General features: G+C 38.7%; 1 protein-coding gene across 3 annotated transcripts in view; it reads left to right on the top strand.

The window, feature by feature from the left end:
• pcdh17 (protocadherin 17) overlaps positions 1-15,764 on the top strand; it is a 73,448-nt gene that overhangs the window by 15,154 nt on the left and 42,530 nt on the right. For 2 of the 3 annotated variants that reach the window (XM_042492722.1, XM_042492739.1), the window contains exons 3-4: positions 12,917-12,975; positions 14,054-14,226. In XM_042492722.1, the coding sequence (XP_042348656.1) occupies positions 12,917-12,975; positions 14,054-14,226 (232 nt within the window). The remainder of the gene's footprint in view (positions 1-12,916; positions 12,976-14,053; positions 14,227-15,764) is intronic. The other variant, XM_042492732.1, reaches the window with a different exon arrangement.

Here is a 15,764-nt window from a genome sequence, read left to right on the forward strand (position 1 = left end):
CAGGCTGCCTCATTATATTGCTCTGCACACAGGTGTGAGTGCACCTCATAATAATGGCTCAGGGATGACACATATAAACACTCTAGTATGTTTATGTCATTAAATACTCATGTGTATTGTGATTTACTTTATTCCAATGGTGAAAATGATTTTTAGTTGTTTGCATTTCTAAGTAAACAAAATGATCTGAGAACAGTTTTTATTTGGGTTTTTTTAATGAGAAGCGTGAAGAATGTGCATAAATGCTACTTGAAAAATCCAAGTACAATCCGATGAAGAAGATGTGATTTAGAGCACAAAAACCCCTGAGTGTAGTTGGAGAAAACTGATCTGCTATCTATTATCTCCCCTTCTGCAGACAATTTTAGAACTGGTTGACATTGACAAAGCTCACACTTCTACTTGTTGCAAATCCAGACTTGTTGTATACAAGATAATAATGCAGCATTAATACAAACATCTTAGCTATGTCTCAAACACAGTAAAACAAAGTCATTTTTGACAGAGTTTAGGGAATTATAGCATATACTGTACCAGGTAACCGGGCCATGTGCAGCATCACTGCCATTTTTGTTGCTTTATTACTTTATTTACCATAATTTTAGTGCTTTGTGAAAGGTCGTTATTGTTAGAATATTACTTGGTATATTTAGGGCTGCACCATGCAAAAAAACAAATTCATATTGTGAGTATTTTGACTATGGGGATAGCAATATGAGTCATGATTTTTTGTGGAATTGCTTTTTTTTTTCAATGGTCACTAAAAAAAAATAAAAATAATAATAATGATGTGATTTTTTTCAGGGTTCTGCGTCAAACAAGCAGTTCCCTCATGTCTGGAATATTATTTGTAGGTTGGGACATCTCAGTAGCAACATGATGCTTCATTTACAATGGTATGTTGTGACACAATACAGTCCCTGCAATTTTGATATTGCACTTAGCCATATTACGATTTCCAAAATAAATAATAAACAAATTAAAGACATGGTCTTTGTCAAATGCTGAAGATAGAAGGGAAATGAGGCACAATAAGTGGTGTAACACTTTTTTCAGCTTTAGTTGCACCTGGTTGTTATGATACGGAATATTCACAGAAGTAAAAATGTCGGTACAAGGTAGAGTATGTCCCCTAGATGAAGGAAAAGATGGAGCATGTGAAAAGTCTGAATTTCTCCTCCATTGTTGCTGTTGTTCGGCTATGTGATGGTTAGTCTTTGTGGTATTCATCCCAACCCTACTCCACAGTGATTGAACAGCTGTGTAAAAAGTGACAGTGAAAAGTATCCGTAGAGTTTTACCCAAAGTGTAACATTTTTTAACTTTTGGCAACCATAAAAAATGGCAAACGTGTGACACTCATAGCAGAATAGACGCTCAGCACCTTCTCAGTATAAATACACGGCACTCCAATGAAAACAAGTAAAACATGGTGGTTATGGCGATTGCTTGCCATACTTTGCTGGCTTTTTAAAAACGCCGTATTGCAATATTGCCATTTTCACCACAACCCTACATATACCCAGTACATCATTTGCATTATAAGAAGAAGTAAGAAGTAAGAATTTATGTATTATTTGACAAGATCTTGGTAAAAATGAAAAAAAAAAACAAAAAAAAAAAACAATGAGTTGTGTATCCTGTCACAAAGGTAGAGATTGCTTGAGTGAAACACTCTTTCTAAATTCAATTTATTTTATTTTATACTGCAGGGCCATTGTAAAATGGGTCACAATCAAATTGGTTTTATTTACTTCTATTTAGCAGGGGAAAAAATAAATAAATAAAAGAGTGCCAGTTGCCAGTTTGCCAGTTTGCTGTAGTATAGAGCCTCAGTTGTGTGCTTCCAATGTGGCAGCTTATTGTAATCTTTACCCGAGGGGATGTTGGTCAACATCATAGCGGTTTATGGGTAATGTTGTCCTTTTTAGTTAGATAAGGATGATTCATTCAATAATAGCTTAATCATCCCATTAATAAATCAATTACATGCACAGGAGTTAAAAAACAGATTATGATATATTTTTTTGTAATTTGTGGTAAACAGATTATTCTGTATTACTATATGCTTATTAAGACAAGCCTTCTGAGCCATTTTGTTTATGCAGGATTTAGTTTAGCCCATCATTTGATTTTTCATGCATCATAAAATAGGCTAGACTGTAGGATCTCCAGCACCTGTAATGGTATGTGTGTGTGTGGACTGTCTAAGTGAGAGAGAAAAACATGTTCAAGGATATGCACACTCTCAAGAGGTTTGCATTTTATTATTTTCTACGTGAGTTGATTCTCACCATGATAATAAAAGGCTTAAGAGTGGAGTTTAACAACGCTTTGTTGACCATCTCCCAGACTCAGAGGGGGGGTCTGTTTATCCCTTGGAGTTTTCTTTTCATGCTCTTTTAAAGTAATTTAGTCTCCAAAATTAAATGACAGACATTATTACAAAGGATGAATGTACTCTGCAAAAGCAACTCTTAGCAAACCAAAAGAAGCACATTGATGGACTCTTCATAGCAGTTCCTCTTAAAGGCAAATGCAGCAATCCTGCATTTACATTAGGTAACTACCTTAGAAATTTGACCAAAGCAGTCATTTGTAGATAGAACAGAAAATGATATCCAAGCCTGCTCAGGCTCTTCCTCAAAAGGAATATTAAAGTAGCAGTTACCGCACAGGTTGAAGAAAATCAGCCTTTAAGTAGTGTTTTTGTCCCATCTCTTGATGAAAAGAGGCAAGCGCGACCGGCTCAGCCCTCCCTCTGCCCCTGCACCCCTCCTTTCCAGTCTTTCCTTTCTTGCTCCTCACCTATCAATAATTTCTGTCTCCTACTCAGTGTGTGGTTGGATTAACAAGTCAGCTCCTTCATTTGCATGTCATTTTCTAACTATATGAAGTGGTTTTGTTGAGATTTAAGATGGTAAAAAAAAAAGAAAAGTTGTGCCACTAAGATGACTTGATGCTTTCCACTGGGCTCCTAATAGGCATCTCTAATGACACTGTATGGTCAACCAAAATAATAGGCAATCAATGTGAGTGGTTGCATATTAATTATGAATATTGTGTCTTTGTGGGTTAGCAGTGAATATGCAAGCGAGAGCTCATGCTGTTTATACAACTGTATATAAAAGCCTCCAAAGTGCTACTTAGCTCTATTTAATGACGGAAAAAATAGCCCCATTCCCTACCAAATGAACACCAACTCAAAAAAAATAAAATAGAATGCAGTCACGTTATGAATTATGGCAAGCTGTCATTAACAAGATGAGAGTTTTGAGTTGGATTAGAGCTGCTTGAGTCACCAGCTTCATAATAAACCAACAGCTCTTACAAAGAAAGTCCCATAGTAGTTGTATTGTACAAGAAACAGCCACAGTACTTCAGCGGCAACTCCAACACATGCAGATGTGGGCGACTTTATTCAGCTTGTGTTGTATTAGATTTGTGGTGCTGAAGTTGAGTTCTGTACAATTAGAAATGGGAAACAGAGGAGAGACTTGTCAGTAAGAGAGATACTTTAAATGACTGATCACTGCGGGAAGGACAAATAATCAATATAGTCTGTAAGAGTCTCGTGATATGTTATCGTTACACTGGCACTAATTCCACATTATGTTCTCCTGTGCTACTGAGGCATGTCCTTCCCATAGTAATAGAAAAATATAAAGGACATTGAAAGGACTGTTTACCATGGTCTTTTGACTCGTAAAAAGGAAAAAAATGGAAAGTGCTGTCAGTTGTTATGGTGACAGCACATGTCAGTGGGGTCGTAAAGTGTGTCACATTGACTAGTTTGAGTACAGCTGTGCACCAATTCAGGTTTCTCTTTTTCACCAAATTAAGACTAATGTTAGCTTAATTCCCTTGTTAGCTCATCATGAAACACACTTCATTTAAACTTGAAAAAGAGAAAAAAAGCCTCGCACTCATGTTTAATGTCTTTCTCACACATTCATTCATTTAATTGTGGAAGTCCGCCATGATTAAAATATCTGCTGCCACGTATTTATTTTACATTTTTGGAGCTGGACCAGTCATCGGGAGCACTATCAGAATATATATGCACAGTTTGGTTATTCATTGCTCCACACTTAGTGCAGAGTACAGGCGCAGCAAACATCAGGTACAGTGAAATTGAAACTTAACTGTCGTTCTTCTGGGTCAAAAAGTTTACTTTCACTCACCTCTGCAGCAGCTGCTCCTCTCATCTATCCACCAGATCAACAGTTCAGTTATCCAACCTGTGACTCAAACTCCACAAACTGCAGCTGAGGAGTAAAAGAACTCATGAAAAGTTCCACCTTTGCTTTAATCACAGACCCGCAAAAACACCTGAGAGTTGACACATAATGATAAAAGTCAATCTACAATACACTCCCAATGATGTGGAAAATACTGGTATAGATAGTAAATTCACTGTTACAATAATGGTTGAAATAAAACCTTACTTTGCCGAGTTTGACATAAAAATGTGCTGATCTACACACTGTTTATCCCCACAGTCTCTCCTTCTCTCAGCTTTTCGCTGAACAGGGGCTCTCGGTGCATCATGTTTCAACAAACATGCAATTAATGGCAATAAAAGAGAACAGGAAGTAACAGTCACAGCAATATTTTAAAAGTCATGTTTTGCTCACTTCAGTAGGGCTGTAAGCTTCTGATCCGAGATTGGTTGGTACTCATGTTCGACCATATTCTCATTGGTCGGAAAATCGCTGGTGTTTCTTTTACAAGGCTGTGCGTCTCTTCCCAGCTGGAAATAACAGTTGTTGTTGTTCAGCGCTTGTATTTGTCCTCTGCGACGGCTGGTCTTTTTGGTATTTGTCTCTCTAGAGCCCTACACTTTGTGAGTTTGCAACTTGCCATTAGTCAGTTTGTTTAAGTTCTTTACAATTAGAAATGGGAAACAGAGGAGAGACTTGTCGGTAAGAGAGATACTTTAAATGACTGATCACTGCAGGAAGGACAAATAATCAATATAGTTCATACAGAAGTTAGCCCGTTAGTTGCTATGGCAGTGGTAAACATAAAATGGTTACTGCTCTGACCATCTACTTACATTGATTTGAATGGGAATGTTCATTCTTTCATTCTTCTTTTGTGTTCCTTTCTTTCTTTCAGACATTTCTGAAATATTTCCCGCTACACAGTGTTCAACATCAACTATCCATAAAATGAAATCTTTTCACAAAACTCGGCAGGAAGCCAGAAATTGTACATGCATCAGGTCCATTTAAAGAGCATGCTACCTCATATGAAACAAAGTCAGAGCTTTAATCATCAGTCACACAGAGTGTTTGCTCACTCATTCATTTGACACTTATGGTTACCTGCCATCCTGTGACAAACATCTTGGTATAGAGGAAAATCAACATAGCTTATGCAGGTGACTCACTGTAGCAAATCATTCTGCAGAAAACCCTGCGGCAAGGGCTTTTTTCATCTTCTGTTATGGTCTGACCAGTGAACAACATTATGAAGTCAGTCAAGTCTGCAGCTGGACTTTGTACCTCACAGATACCAAGCAACAAAAGACGATGTATTCTGCGTTCAAAATATTCTGATAATGAGGGCTGTAACAGTTCCAAAAAATTCACAGTTGAACATGCAGCGTGGTTTGGGGTCAGAGTTCAGTATGTTCAGTATGTTCAGTATGTTTTTTTGTTACAGCTGGGAAAAGGAAACACAGAATTTCTTTTAATTTATTTTGAAAACATTGGCCATAAGTCCTGTGGTCAAAATGCAAAATAAATGGATACAGCTCCTGCTAAAACTAGCAGAACATAAGAAATACAGTAAAAGCAGTGGAGTTCAGATGAATGACCCAACAGACGAGGTGTGAATGTTCATTTAGTAATTTTCTGCACTGAAAAAGAAACATTTTTAAGTCTTTTTCTTAACTTTAACAATAGCATATGTGCCCAAATTCAGCCTGTGCCTCATGTCATTTATACAGCTGCACTTGTTCACACCCAGGAGATGCCATTTTAACTACTATTTCGTACATTTATCCACAACACAGCTCACTGGGGCACTTTTGAATTATACTAGAGGTTGTGTTTGAGTGTTGCTGACATCTGGCAAAATTGCAACCAGCAGTAGAGTATTACAGAGCTCATTTTTCATTTTAGTTTGTTATGCTTACAGTAGGTGGACATATTTCAGAATCATTTTTTGGAAGAATTAGTGCACAGGTTGCACTGTTTTTCTTACCTGTTTTCAACATCTTTCCTTGTTGGATAATTTGCAAATAATGTACAAATGCTGTGTTACAAATTATCACACATGATAATTGTCACCAATGGCTTGCTTTTTAAAAAAAAATATTTTTGATAAAAGACAAAGAAAGTCCATGTGCAGCACACCATCAAAATGACAAAAGAAGATTTTTCAACAGAGAAAACACTCACTCTGAATATCAATATGGATGGTTTAGTATGTAGGATTTAATGGCATCTAGCAGTGAGGTTGTGGAAGAGAAATTGCTCCCATGTGTCCAGGGCAGTCTCACTCCCAACTTGTCAAATTCTGATGGACACTTGGTCAGTGGCCTTTTGGTGTCAAACACCAACACACAGAGGCACTCCTTAGCAGCGGAACAAGATGATCTGGGCAGCGGCATTTGTTGATGCTCCAGGCAACAACCATAGTATAAAGAGCAAGAAAGTCCTCACAGGGCGGGCGGTAAGGGTGGTGGATGGGTCAAACAAATTCTAGACTTTCACCCCAGAGACTGCTGTTTGTGTCCAGTGTGAGCTTGAAAGATTCATAGATGTTTTAATAACGACATGGTGTACTAGTCCAATACTATGCTAATGGATTTTGTCATATTAAGTTAGTAACAGGCGTCCTTATCTTAAGTCAAACCATGATGGTTTTTTTTAAATTCTAAACCTAATCACATGCTTTTGTTGCCTAAACCTAAGGAAGTAAACTTAAAAAGGATTTTTTTTTTACCTACATTGCATTTATTAAGCAAAAACTGTACATACAAGTTGAAAAGAAATGATGCATGTAAGAAGTGTAAACTGCTATGGCGTTCGTGAACATCCCAAATTGATGCAGGAGGGGGTTATCTCGAGTGTCCCTTTTTTGATGTGATGGGCCACTGATGAAAGGTTAATATTTGTTAAATTAGGATTGAGAATGTGTTGATGGACCAAGCATGTAGGAGAGCTATGGTAGCCAGTGTTTGATTTGTCCACTTTGGGTGACTGTAGAAATAAACAGCTCATTCAAGGGTAAGAAAACACAACAATTCTTATTTTCAGGTGATTATACACTAATGAAAACATAATTATGAACATTATATACTACCTCTGCCAATAGATACCCCTTAATCCTACACACTGGCCCTTTAATTGTGTAAGATGTCTTCTTTTAAAGAGTCATTTATGATTAAGCACTGTCTAGAATCATTAACAATGTGTCCATCTGGACTGATAAGACCTAACTGTGGTTGAAATCTGTCTAGTCTCTATTTACCGGCAGCAGCGGCACTTCCTTCCTTCTCAGAAATTCATTTGGATCTGACCTCTTGTAAGTTATTTGGAAGATAGTGGAAGATATTTAGCAGGCAGTAGACTGTGATGGCTTTAAGTTCACTTAAGCCCATTGATTGATTGGTCTGTTATCTCCAGGAAGATGTATAGGACCAGCTAATTAGATTTGATCACTTACAATTGCTCCTCAGCCACTAGGTAATCAATGCAGTCTAATTATTGTCTAGTTTCTCCGCCCCTTTCCCCCTTACTTCCTTTATCATTTTCTCACTTTGTCGTTTCGCTCACTTTTCTGTTTTCCTCTTTTATTTCCTGAACCCCCCCCCTCACCAGTTCCTTCCTCTGAGCTCAATTTCTTCCTGTTTTATCCTTCACCCACACTTCCTCACCATTTGGCTGTTGCTGAGCTGCTTTGACAGTTTTCCAAGAGGAATAATCTAAAGTTTCCTTGGTGGTAATGTAACACACATACACAACAGAGATATAGTTTATGAAATCGAGAACTGCAGTCCAGATATTTTTCGCCTGAAGTTGTACCACGTGAAAATGAAGGGTTGACAGATCATCAGCCTGACCGATTACTGTGGCCGATATTTGGCATTTTGCTGATTATCTGTATTGCGCGTGGTGTTTCATTTAATGAATGCCTATTAATTTAAATAATTAAAAAGTGCAAAGGATGAATTTGAAAAGATGAACTTTTACTTTGTAAAACCTCAGGAAGCTGTTTTTATTTATTTGTTTTACATTTTTACGACCTTATAAAAAAAAGTTGATGGGAACTTGCTGTATTTACGTTGAAAGTTTCAGCTTTGATTAAACATTTCACTAAAGGCATTTTAAACAAAGTGTTATATTCCGAAATGAAAATATTGACAGAAAGATTTTAATTTTTATTGTAAATGCATATCAGTTACAAGTATCAGTTATCCATCTCTTTAACTACTAATTATCGGTGATATCTGATAAACCAATATCTGTCGACCCCTAGTGGAAATTGTCAGCTTGTGGTTGTAAACGGTGTCATCAGCAAAAGTGAAAGCCCAGCTTTGTCCACTCGGTGTTTCGTCTCCCCATACTTGCATATATTTTGGCCCTGTGTCCATGATTTTCATAGCTTCCTCTTGGATACATCCTGGTTATGAACTGGCACATGGTCACTACCTTTTATAAGACAGCTGTGCCAAGGAACATCCCAAACACACCACTCACATTCACTGACATGGAGAAACACCTGCACTCACACACATACACACAGAGTAAGTGCTATATGTGTTTTTGGAAGACAGCAAAGGACAAATGCATGTATCATACCTAGCAGGGTAGGTAGAGGGAGGAGGGTGTACTCTTGTTCCTGTGAATAAAGGAGAGCTGTCCAATGATGTGTGAAAGAGAAGCTGCAATTTGTCCTCTTTCACCACCCCTACCCAAGATATCAAACATACACACACACACACAGGTACAGATACACACAAACACAGCCCTGAAGAAACGGACAGTGCCCCAAAATGCACCAACAAGGCCTGAGAGCAGAATAGCACTCCAATATGCTCGTCCCATTTGTCTCAATCGGCACGCTGTCTGCTCGGTCAGTCTTAGGGTCTCAGTGGGAATACAGAATAGAGTGCAGCTTTTTACACTTACTCAGCCTCACTGTACTCAGTATCCCTCTGACCTTTGTGGCCTTGCTGCATGGACTTGATACAACATATCATTTAGTGCAATTCAACAACAGGCTTTTGCAAGTCTCATCCACACAACCAGTAAAAGTGACCTCTGTTGATATCTACACAAAGTGCATTAACCCAGAACTGCTGGATTCATCTTCTGTTCAATAGGTTGGGTGCGTCTCTGAACCCTTTACGGTCAAAATCTCAACTTTTAGGTCCATAAGCAGTGAGAATTTACAACCTTAAAGGCCAAATATACAGATGCTGCAGTTTGGGTCCATTCAATTTAGGTCAGTTTAGTTCAGCTCAATTCAATTCACTTTAGTGCATTTCAGTTCAGTCCATTTTAAGAAGTCCCACAAGGGGAAATTAGAAGGCGAGAAGAGCAAGCATGCAACATGAAATACTCAATGATACTTGCGATGCTAAATTAATTTATGTACTGTATAATTCAGTGTCTGATAATGATAATAAAACTGCCGGACATCTAGCCAGTTTTTATCATCCCCCGCCTCCCCAAATTATCCTGTATTCATTGTGGGCTCTGACTGGCTAAGTACAAAGCAGCCCATACTGGCCATTATCGATCCATTAATTGGAAAGTGGCCCATTGTAGTGAGAGGGCAGGGCAGTTATGGACAGACAGGAAGAGATGGAGGCTTAAGATCAGCCTGGACTCAAATTGGCAGGAAAGAGGTTTCTATGAAGTGGCATAATGTGCTTTTTATTGGCTTGGACGGGGATGGAGGTGAGGTAGACGGATGTAGATCATATGCAACTTTATATTAGGGCTGGGTAGCATGGAGAATATCAAATCTCATGACATTTTTTTATGACTGGCAATTTTTATTTTCTCATATTCAAATTAAACAAACATACTATGGTCTTCAGAATACATTGTAGTACATGCAGCATCCAAAAAACCACAACAACAACAGTGAAGAAAAAATAAAAACAACCCACCCATCCCACCCATAAACTAAGAGGGGTCAACCTTCTACCATATGACTTATTTCTCACTCTGTTAACAGAAAAACAATATGGATGGACACCTTAGGAAACACCTAAATCTCATGACATTTTTGACCGACTACCTCGATGTTGATACTGAGATGATTGTTACTGATGGTCGGGTTGACGACTGGTGCCTTCACACAATTGATGCAATGAGATTTTAGATAAATGATAATTAGTAATGTGGATATAATGACTAAATGGGACAGCTAAAATAATAGAAATTACATCACTTTACTGTAATGTAGCCTCTTCAACCAGGAAAAGACAACACTCGGATATGACAATATCCAAAATCTAAGACCGTACCCAGCTGGCACCAGATGTTAATATGACATCAGGAAGACCTTGGACTTTTGCATTAGACAGAGACATTAAACTTTGGTTGGAATGAAAATCAGGTTGACGATATTTTAAATGCCTAATGACGTGAGCATTTCATGTTTCGTTTATTATTTTATATTAATATATTGCCGGGCCCTACTCTTTTCAGCATTTTATTGTTCTGTTAATTGCGAAAATTTGTAATACGAGATAAAGTGGAAAGACACATTTGCTCCCTTGCTTTTCTCCATAGGAGGTGTCTACCTGGTTATCGCCTGCATCTTACATTTAGCACCGTGGCTACCTGAAAGTGCTGATCTGTCCTCCCTCTCTGTCTCCACACTGTCGCTGTCTCTGTCTCTCTCTCTGCGCAGTCTTCATCCTCTATGACATCATTCTCCTAACACCAAATTTTCTTCACTGCTGCTTTGTGTGTAAATGTGATTGACACAATGCTGTATTTATTTTTAAACTTTCAACAATTTTGAAGGAAAAATACAGACTTGGTGTGCCAAGGTCTTAAGAATGACATTCATGATTTTTTATTTTATTTTTTATTTTTTTAAAGAAAAATTAAAAAAATAGTCATGGATAATGTGCAACAGAAGTCAGGGGCGTATATCAATTTTACACTCTGTTGAAATACACTAGACCTTTGCCATTTCAAGTTCATTTCATTAATTCTAAAAACTACAGTGAAAAAGGAGAAACTATTTTAATCTATTGTGATGTACATTTCAATATTTGCTCTATGTGCACAGGTGCAGAAAGTAAATGAAATCCTTTAACAATCAAGCAAAACCTTTTTCTGTTCATGTAATGTCCTTTCATCCCGATCGGATTCAGTGCCAAAAGTGCCGAGTTGATTGAAAAGTATGTCCAAGGACGAGTCCCTGGTCATAAAAGTACAAGGGGCACGTCAAATATAAAGACTTCCATCTCCCCTTTTTGAGAAATTCAGGCTGTTATCATTTCAATGTCAAATGATTTCAAGCGTTCATTCTCTTCTTACTCCGTGGTCAGATTCCAACCTTTGATATATTCTGCGGTTGTTTTCTTTTAATCTTGGCGAGGCTGAGGTGGAATAAAGTGTTTAGGTAGAGATAAAGGTGTCGGAAAAAGCATGGAAGGTCAAAGTACTGGGTGGCCTGTCTGACCTTCACACACCATTTTTTCATACCGAGCCACCGCAGAGCATGGATGACATTGAAATACTCTATCGACTGTGAGTCAAGCTGTGCATGTGAAAAAGCCTGGCACAAGGAGACATTACTCACTAAACATGACATTTTACTGCTATCAATTCAGGACAGAGAGTTGTGGACTACATAGGGTAATTATTTGTGTTGCTGTGATGTATACTGCTACAACAATAGGAAAGCTATTTTTTCTCAAAGCCATTTGTTTCTACCCTTCCTACCTCTACCCAGCAGAGACTTTGACATATTCCTGTAATAATTTTAACAAAATATAAACACATTAGTCTCTTTCTACCTGTGTGGCTTATACACCTGATTGCTTTTACATTAGTTGTTTTCATTATTAGTAAGGCTGACAGGCACTTCTGTAAATGCCAGAAAGAAACTGGGATCTTTGTGACCTTTTAGATCAATCGACATGATTAAAAACCCTCATATACCGTCCTTTGATATAATTAACAAGAGAGAGAGAGACGGTACTTTCCAGTGCCAACGTGATTGATCCAGTCTGTAATGCACTACTGCATACAGTGCAGAGGATTGAGGAGTGTTTGTGCAGTTTATGCAGTGCAGGCTTTGTATCAGTATTCCATTATACTGATGTATTTCGTCAAACGGGCCATACTGTTCCTTTGTGCGACTGTAGACTATAGTGCATCAGTGTGTCTTTGTGTGTGTATGTTTTTCTCTATCGATCCACATTCTGTAGGATAAAGCCCCCTGTGTATGATCAGGTAGCCTCATATCGAATAAGCACCACATGGTTCAACACATACAAGTCCCAGTTCTTCGCTAACAATCTCTCAGATTCTGCAGAAACACAAAAACTGTTGAAGCTCAGGTTTTCTCACAGAAATGTTTTGAAAGGAACTAGCAAATTGAATTTTAATTTCAGTGCAAATAGTGCTTTAATTTGGTGATGGGATGTTTAGCTGACAAGTTTTCTATGCTCATCATGACTATTGTCCTATAGCAGCTATTGATCATGTCTGCCACATTTGATGCTAAGCTCTCTCTCTCTTTATAGTATGTGGATAATGAAATGCTCAAACCTAAATTATATAGAGATCACAGTCCTCTCTGTCCTCTACCTCATTTTTTCTGCATAATTAATCATATGTCACTGGGAGATCTTGTGTCTCAGCAGGACTCATTCCTGTAGAGCCCACTACATACTTTTTTCTCTTTCTCTCTCTCTTCTCTGCAGACGGACAATTTCCCCACTGAGCCTAATTATATGGGTAGCAGACAACAGTTTGTTCAAAGGTAAGACTTTGGATCTATAACCGTCACTACATCTCAGACCTTTGTTTTCTTTTCGCCAATAGTCTCAACACAGTGCCACAGTTACTAAACTGACAATTGTACTGAGTCATAGCAGAAGGAGTAAGGGCATGTTCATTTAATTAGGTTTAAAAGTAGTCACTAACAGTGTTCTCTATAATACATAAAACTCCATCACACAGAATGCCTTCTTTTTATTTCATTTTTAGAAGACATCTTTGATTTTTTTTGTTGTATTTTTGTCATGTTGTACTTAAAGGTCCCATATTGTAAAAATCAGTTTTCCATGTCTTTTTTTATATTATAAAGCATGTGTAGGTGCTATATAAATTAGGGCTGTCCCTGAAAGTCGGAGATTCAAATCATCAGTCGGACAACCAACAGTCAATTAAGATTGCCTCAAGTTGGTCAGCCGTTGTTTTGTTTTTTGTTTTGTTTGTCAGTGTGTTGTGCAGTGTGCTTCTGGGGATATTTTGGGCCCCAGATTTTGCAGCGGAGTGAGCGCTCTTGACTTTCTTGCTATTCTTTGGTACAAGCAGATGTGAACATGCAGGCAGCAGCACAGAGGACAAGAGATGATATGAAACATCTACTCTCTTCTGCTGAGAAGTGGTAAATTTAGAGCAAACAGCAACTTAATACAACACAGTCTCTGGCTTTTATCGCATATCTAGTCTATCTAGTCTTGGCAAGTGTAGTTGTTTACTATATAACGTGAATGCCGCTTTCACACTAAACGATTCCCTAAACGTCCGTTCAAACTTTATATTGGGGGGGGGTTGACTATATTGAACAGTCAAATCTGATTTGATGCATAATTCTGAGTCTAGTAAAATTAAAGCATGTAAACATGTTCTAGTAGTAACCCATAATACAAGTATGAACCTAAATGAACCTGAAAATTAGTATAATATGGGACCTTTAAGCATTCAGGGATGCTCATTAATGTTTCATGCTGTCGCTAAACTTCCCCTGATGGTTAAAACGACAAAAAAGTCTTAAAAAATCCTCATTCAAACACTGTGAACTAACAATCTACTTTGTTTGTTTATGTGTCTAGTAGTTCAACATTTAAAGACCCAGAGCGAGCAAGCCTCAGAGACAGTGGTCATGGGGACAGTGACCAAGCTGACAGCGACCAGGACACCAACAAAGGCTCCTGCTGTGACATGTCTGCAAAGGAGGCCCTCAAGTTGAAGGCTACAGGTGTGAAACCACCACCTTTGGAGCAAGGTGAGCCCTCAAAATCCAAGTGCATGAAAAATGAAAGATGTGAGCCATACGCACTTGAACCATATAACTATCAATCCTTTTTTTTTTTTTTATTTTGGTGTAGTTATTTGTATTAACGATTGAGCTCCTGACTTGCTTGAATGCTCGCAATCTGAACTTATACTTGGCTACTTTATTCTCCTCTACTTTGTTCTCTGCACTTTTCTCATTTAGTGTGTGTGTGTGTGTGTGTATTTAAGGGTGTGAGCGAATGCACATTCTATACACGTCCTCAGTTTATCAAAGCAGACAAGCCCATTATGTTTTTATAAGCCCAACTACTTCAGCCTCTCCATTTAGTCCCCCTTCCCTGAGCACCCGTCTCTGAAACTTTGATAATGGAACATGGAAAATGACTTAGTGAGCGGCAGGAGATGTAGCTTCGTAGTGTGGTGATTAAATATGAATAATTATTCTAAGCGCTGTGGGTCGGGCAGATTACACATGACATGTGTAGAACAATAACTCCCCAGATATGAGTTGTTGCAGTGCTCCCCACCCCAGCCACCTCACATGATTAGTGCAGGGTCAGGGGAGGCAAAGAACCCGAGATTATATAGAAACAAGTACAGGGACAGGAGGTGGTATGGTAAATTTCTCACTGCAGCTTCATCCAGTCTTGTACTTTACTGGTGGGCCATTACCTGCTTAGCAAAACAGATATTCCCACAGAAATACAAATTCACTAAAGTCTCAACACTAAGAAGTATCTCAGTGACTGGCTCCAGAAGTACAGTGCGGTATACTGAACATGGATTCTGTGTAATGGTGCTATTAATCCAGGGAACAGAAGGGCTGTTTTACTCTTTGCGGAAGGACAATGACAATTTGTGCAACACTCTGTGCTGCAATATGCATGTCTGACTAGATGGCTTTTTATTTCCTTTCCATTGGTTTTTAGAATTAAAAAAAAGCCACACACGTTGGCAAGAGAAATTGGCCAATTAAAAAGCTCCATATGTTTCTCATTTTGAAAATGTTCCTATTTAATTGTCCATGAGGGACTGACAGAATCACGTTTATACACACAGAACACATGACAAACGCAGCCAAGAGTGTTTTGGGCAGTAGTCAGTCGGTAAAAAAATGTCCCAGTGCAACATTGTTGTTGCCTGATAGTGCCAATCACAGCCTGTCCGTCCACCTTTCTGTTTTCTGTGTGTTGTCTTCGATCAGTATCCTTTTCCCAAATTTGTCGCAACCAAACAGCACAGTGCTTGAAACTCAGGCTGCAACCTGTTTCTCACTCACCACTGCTTCTGCTCTCCCATTTATTGTCACACTCCGCTGTGCTTTCACCCCCGCTCCGCGAATTTTCGTTTCACATCTCCACCCCTCCTTGTTTGGGGGGAATCGATTGATGTGAGATTAGACAGTTAACTGGCTGCAGCTGGCTGTGTTTAGCCAATAACATGTGGGCTCGGCTAAGATGTGGGGGGGAGGGCAGGGGCAGGAGGTCCAGGCATGGTGCAAGAGCAATGATGAGGAGTGAGGGGTGG

The sequence above is a fragment of the Plectropomus leopardus genome, chromosome 1 (genome assembly GCF_008729295.1).
Source record: "Plectropomus leopardus isolate mb chromosome 1, YSFRI_Pleo_2.0, whole genome shotgun sequence".
Taxonomy (NCBI): Eukaryota; Metazoa; Chordata; class Actinopteri; order Perciformes; family Serranidae; genus Plectropomus; species Plectropomus leopardus.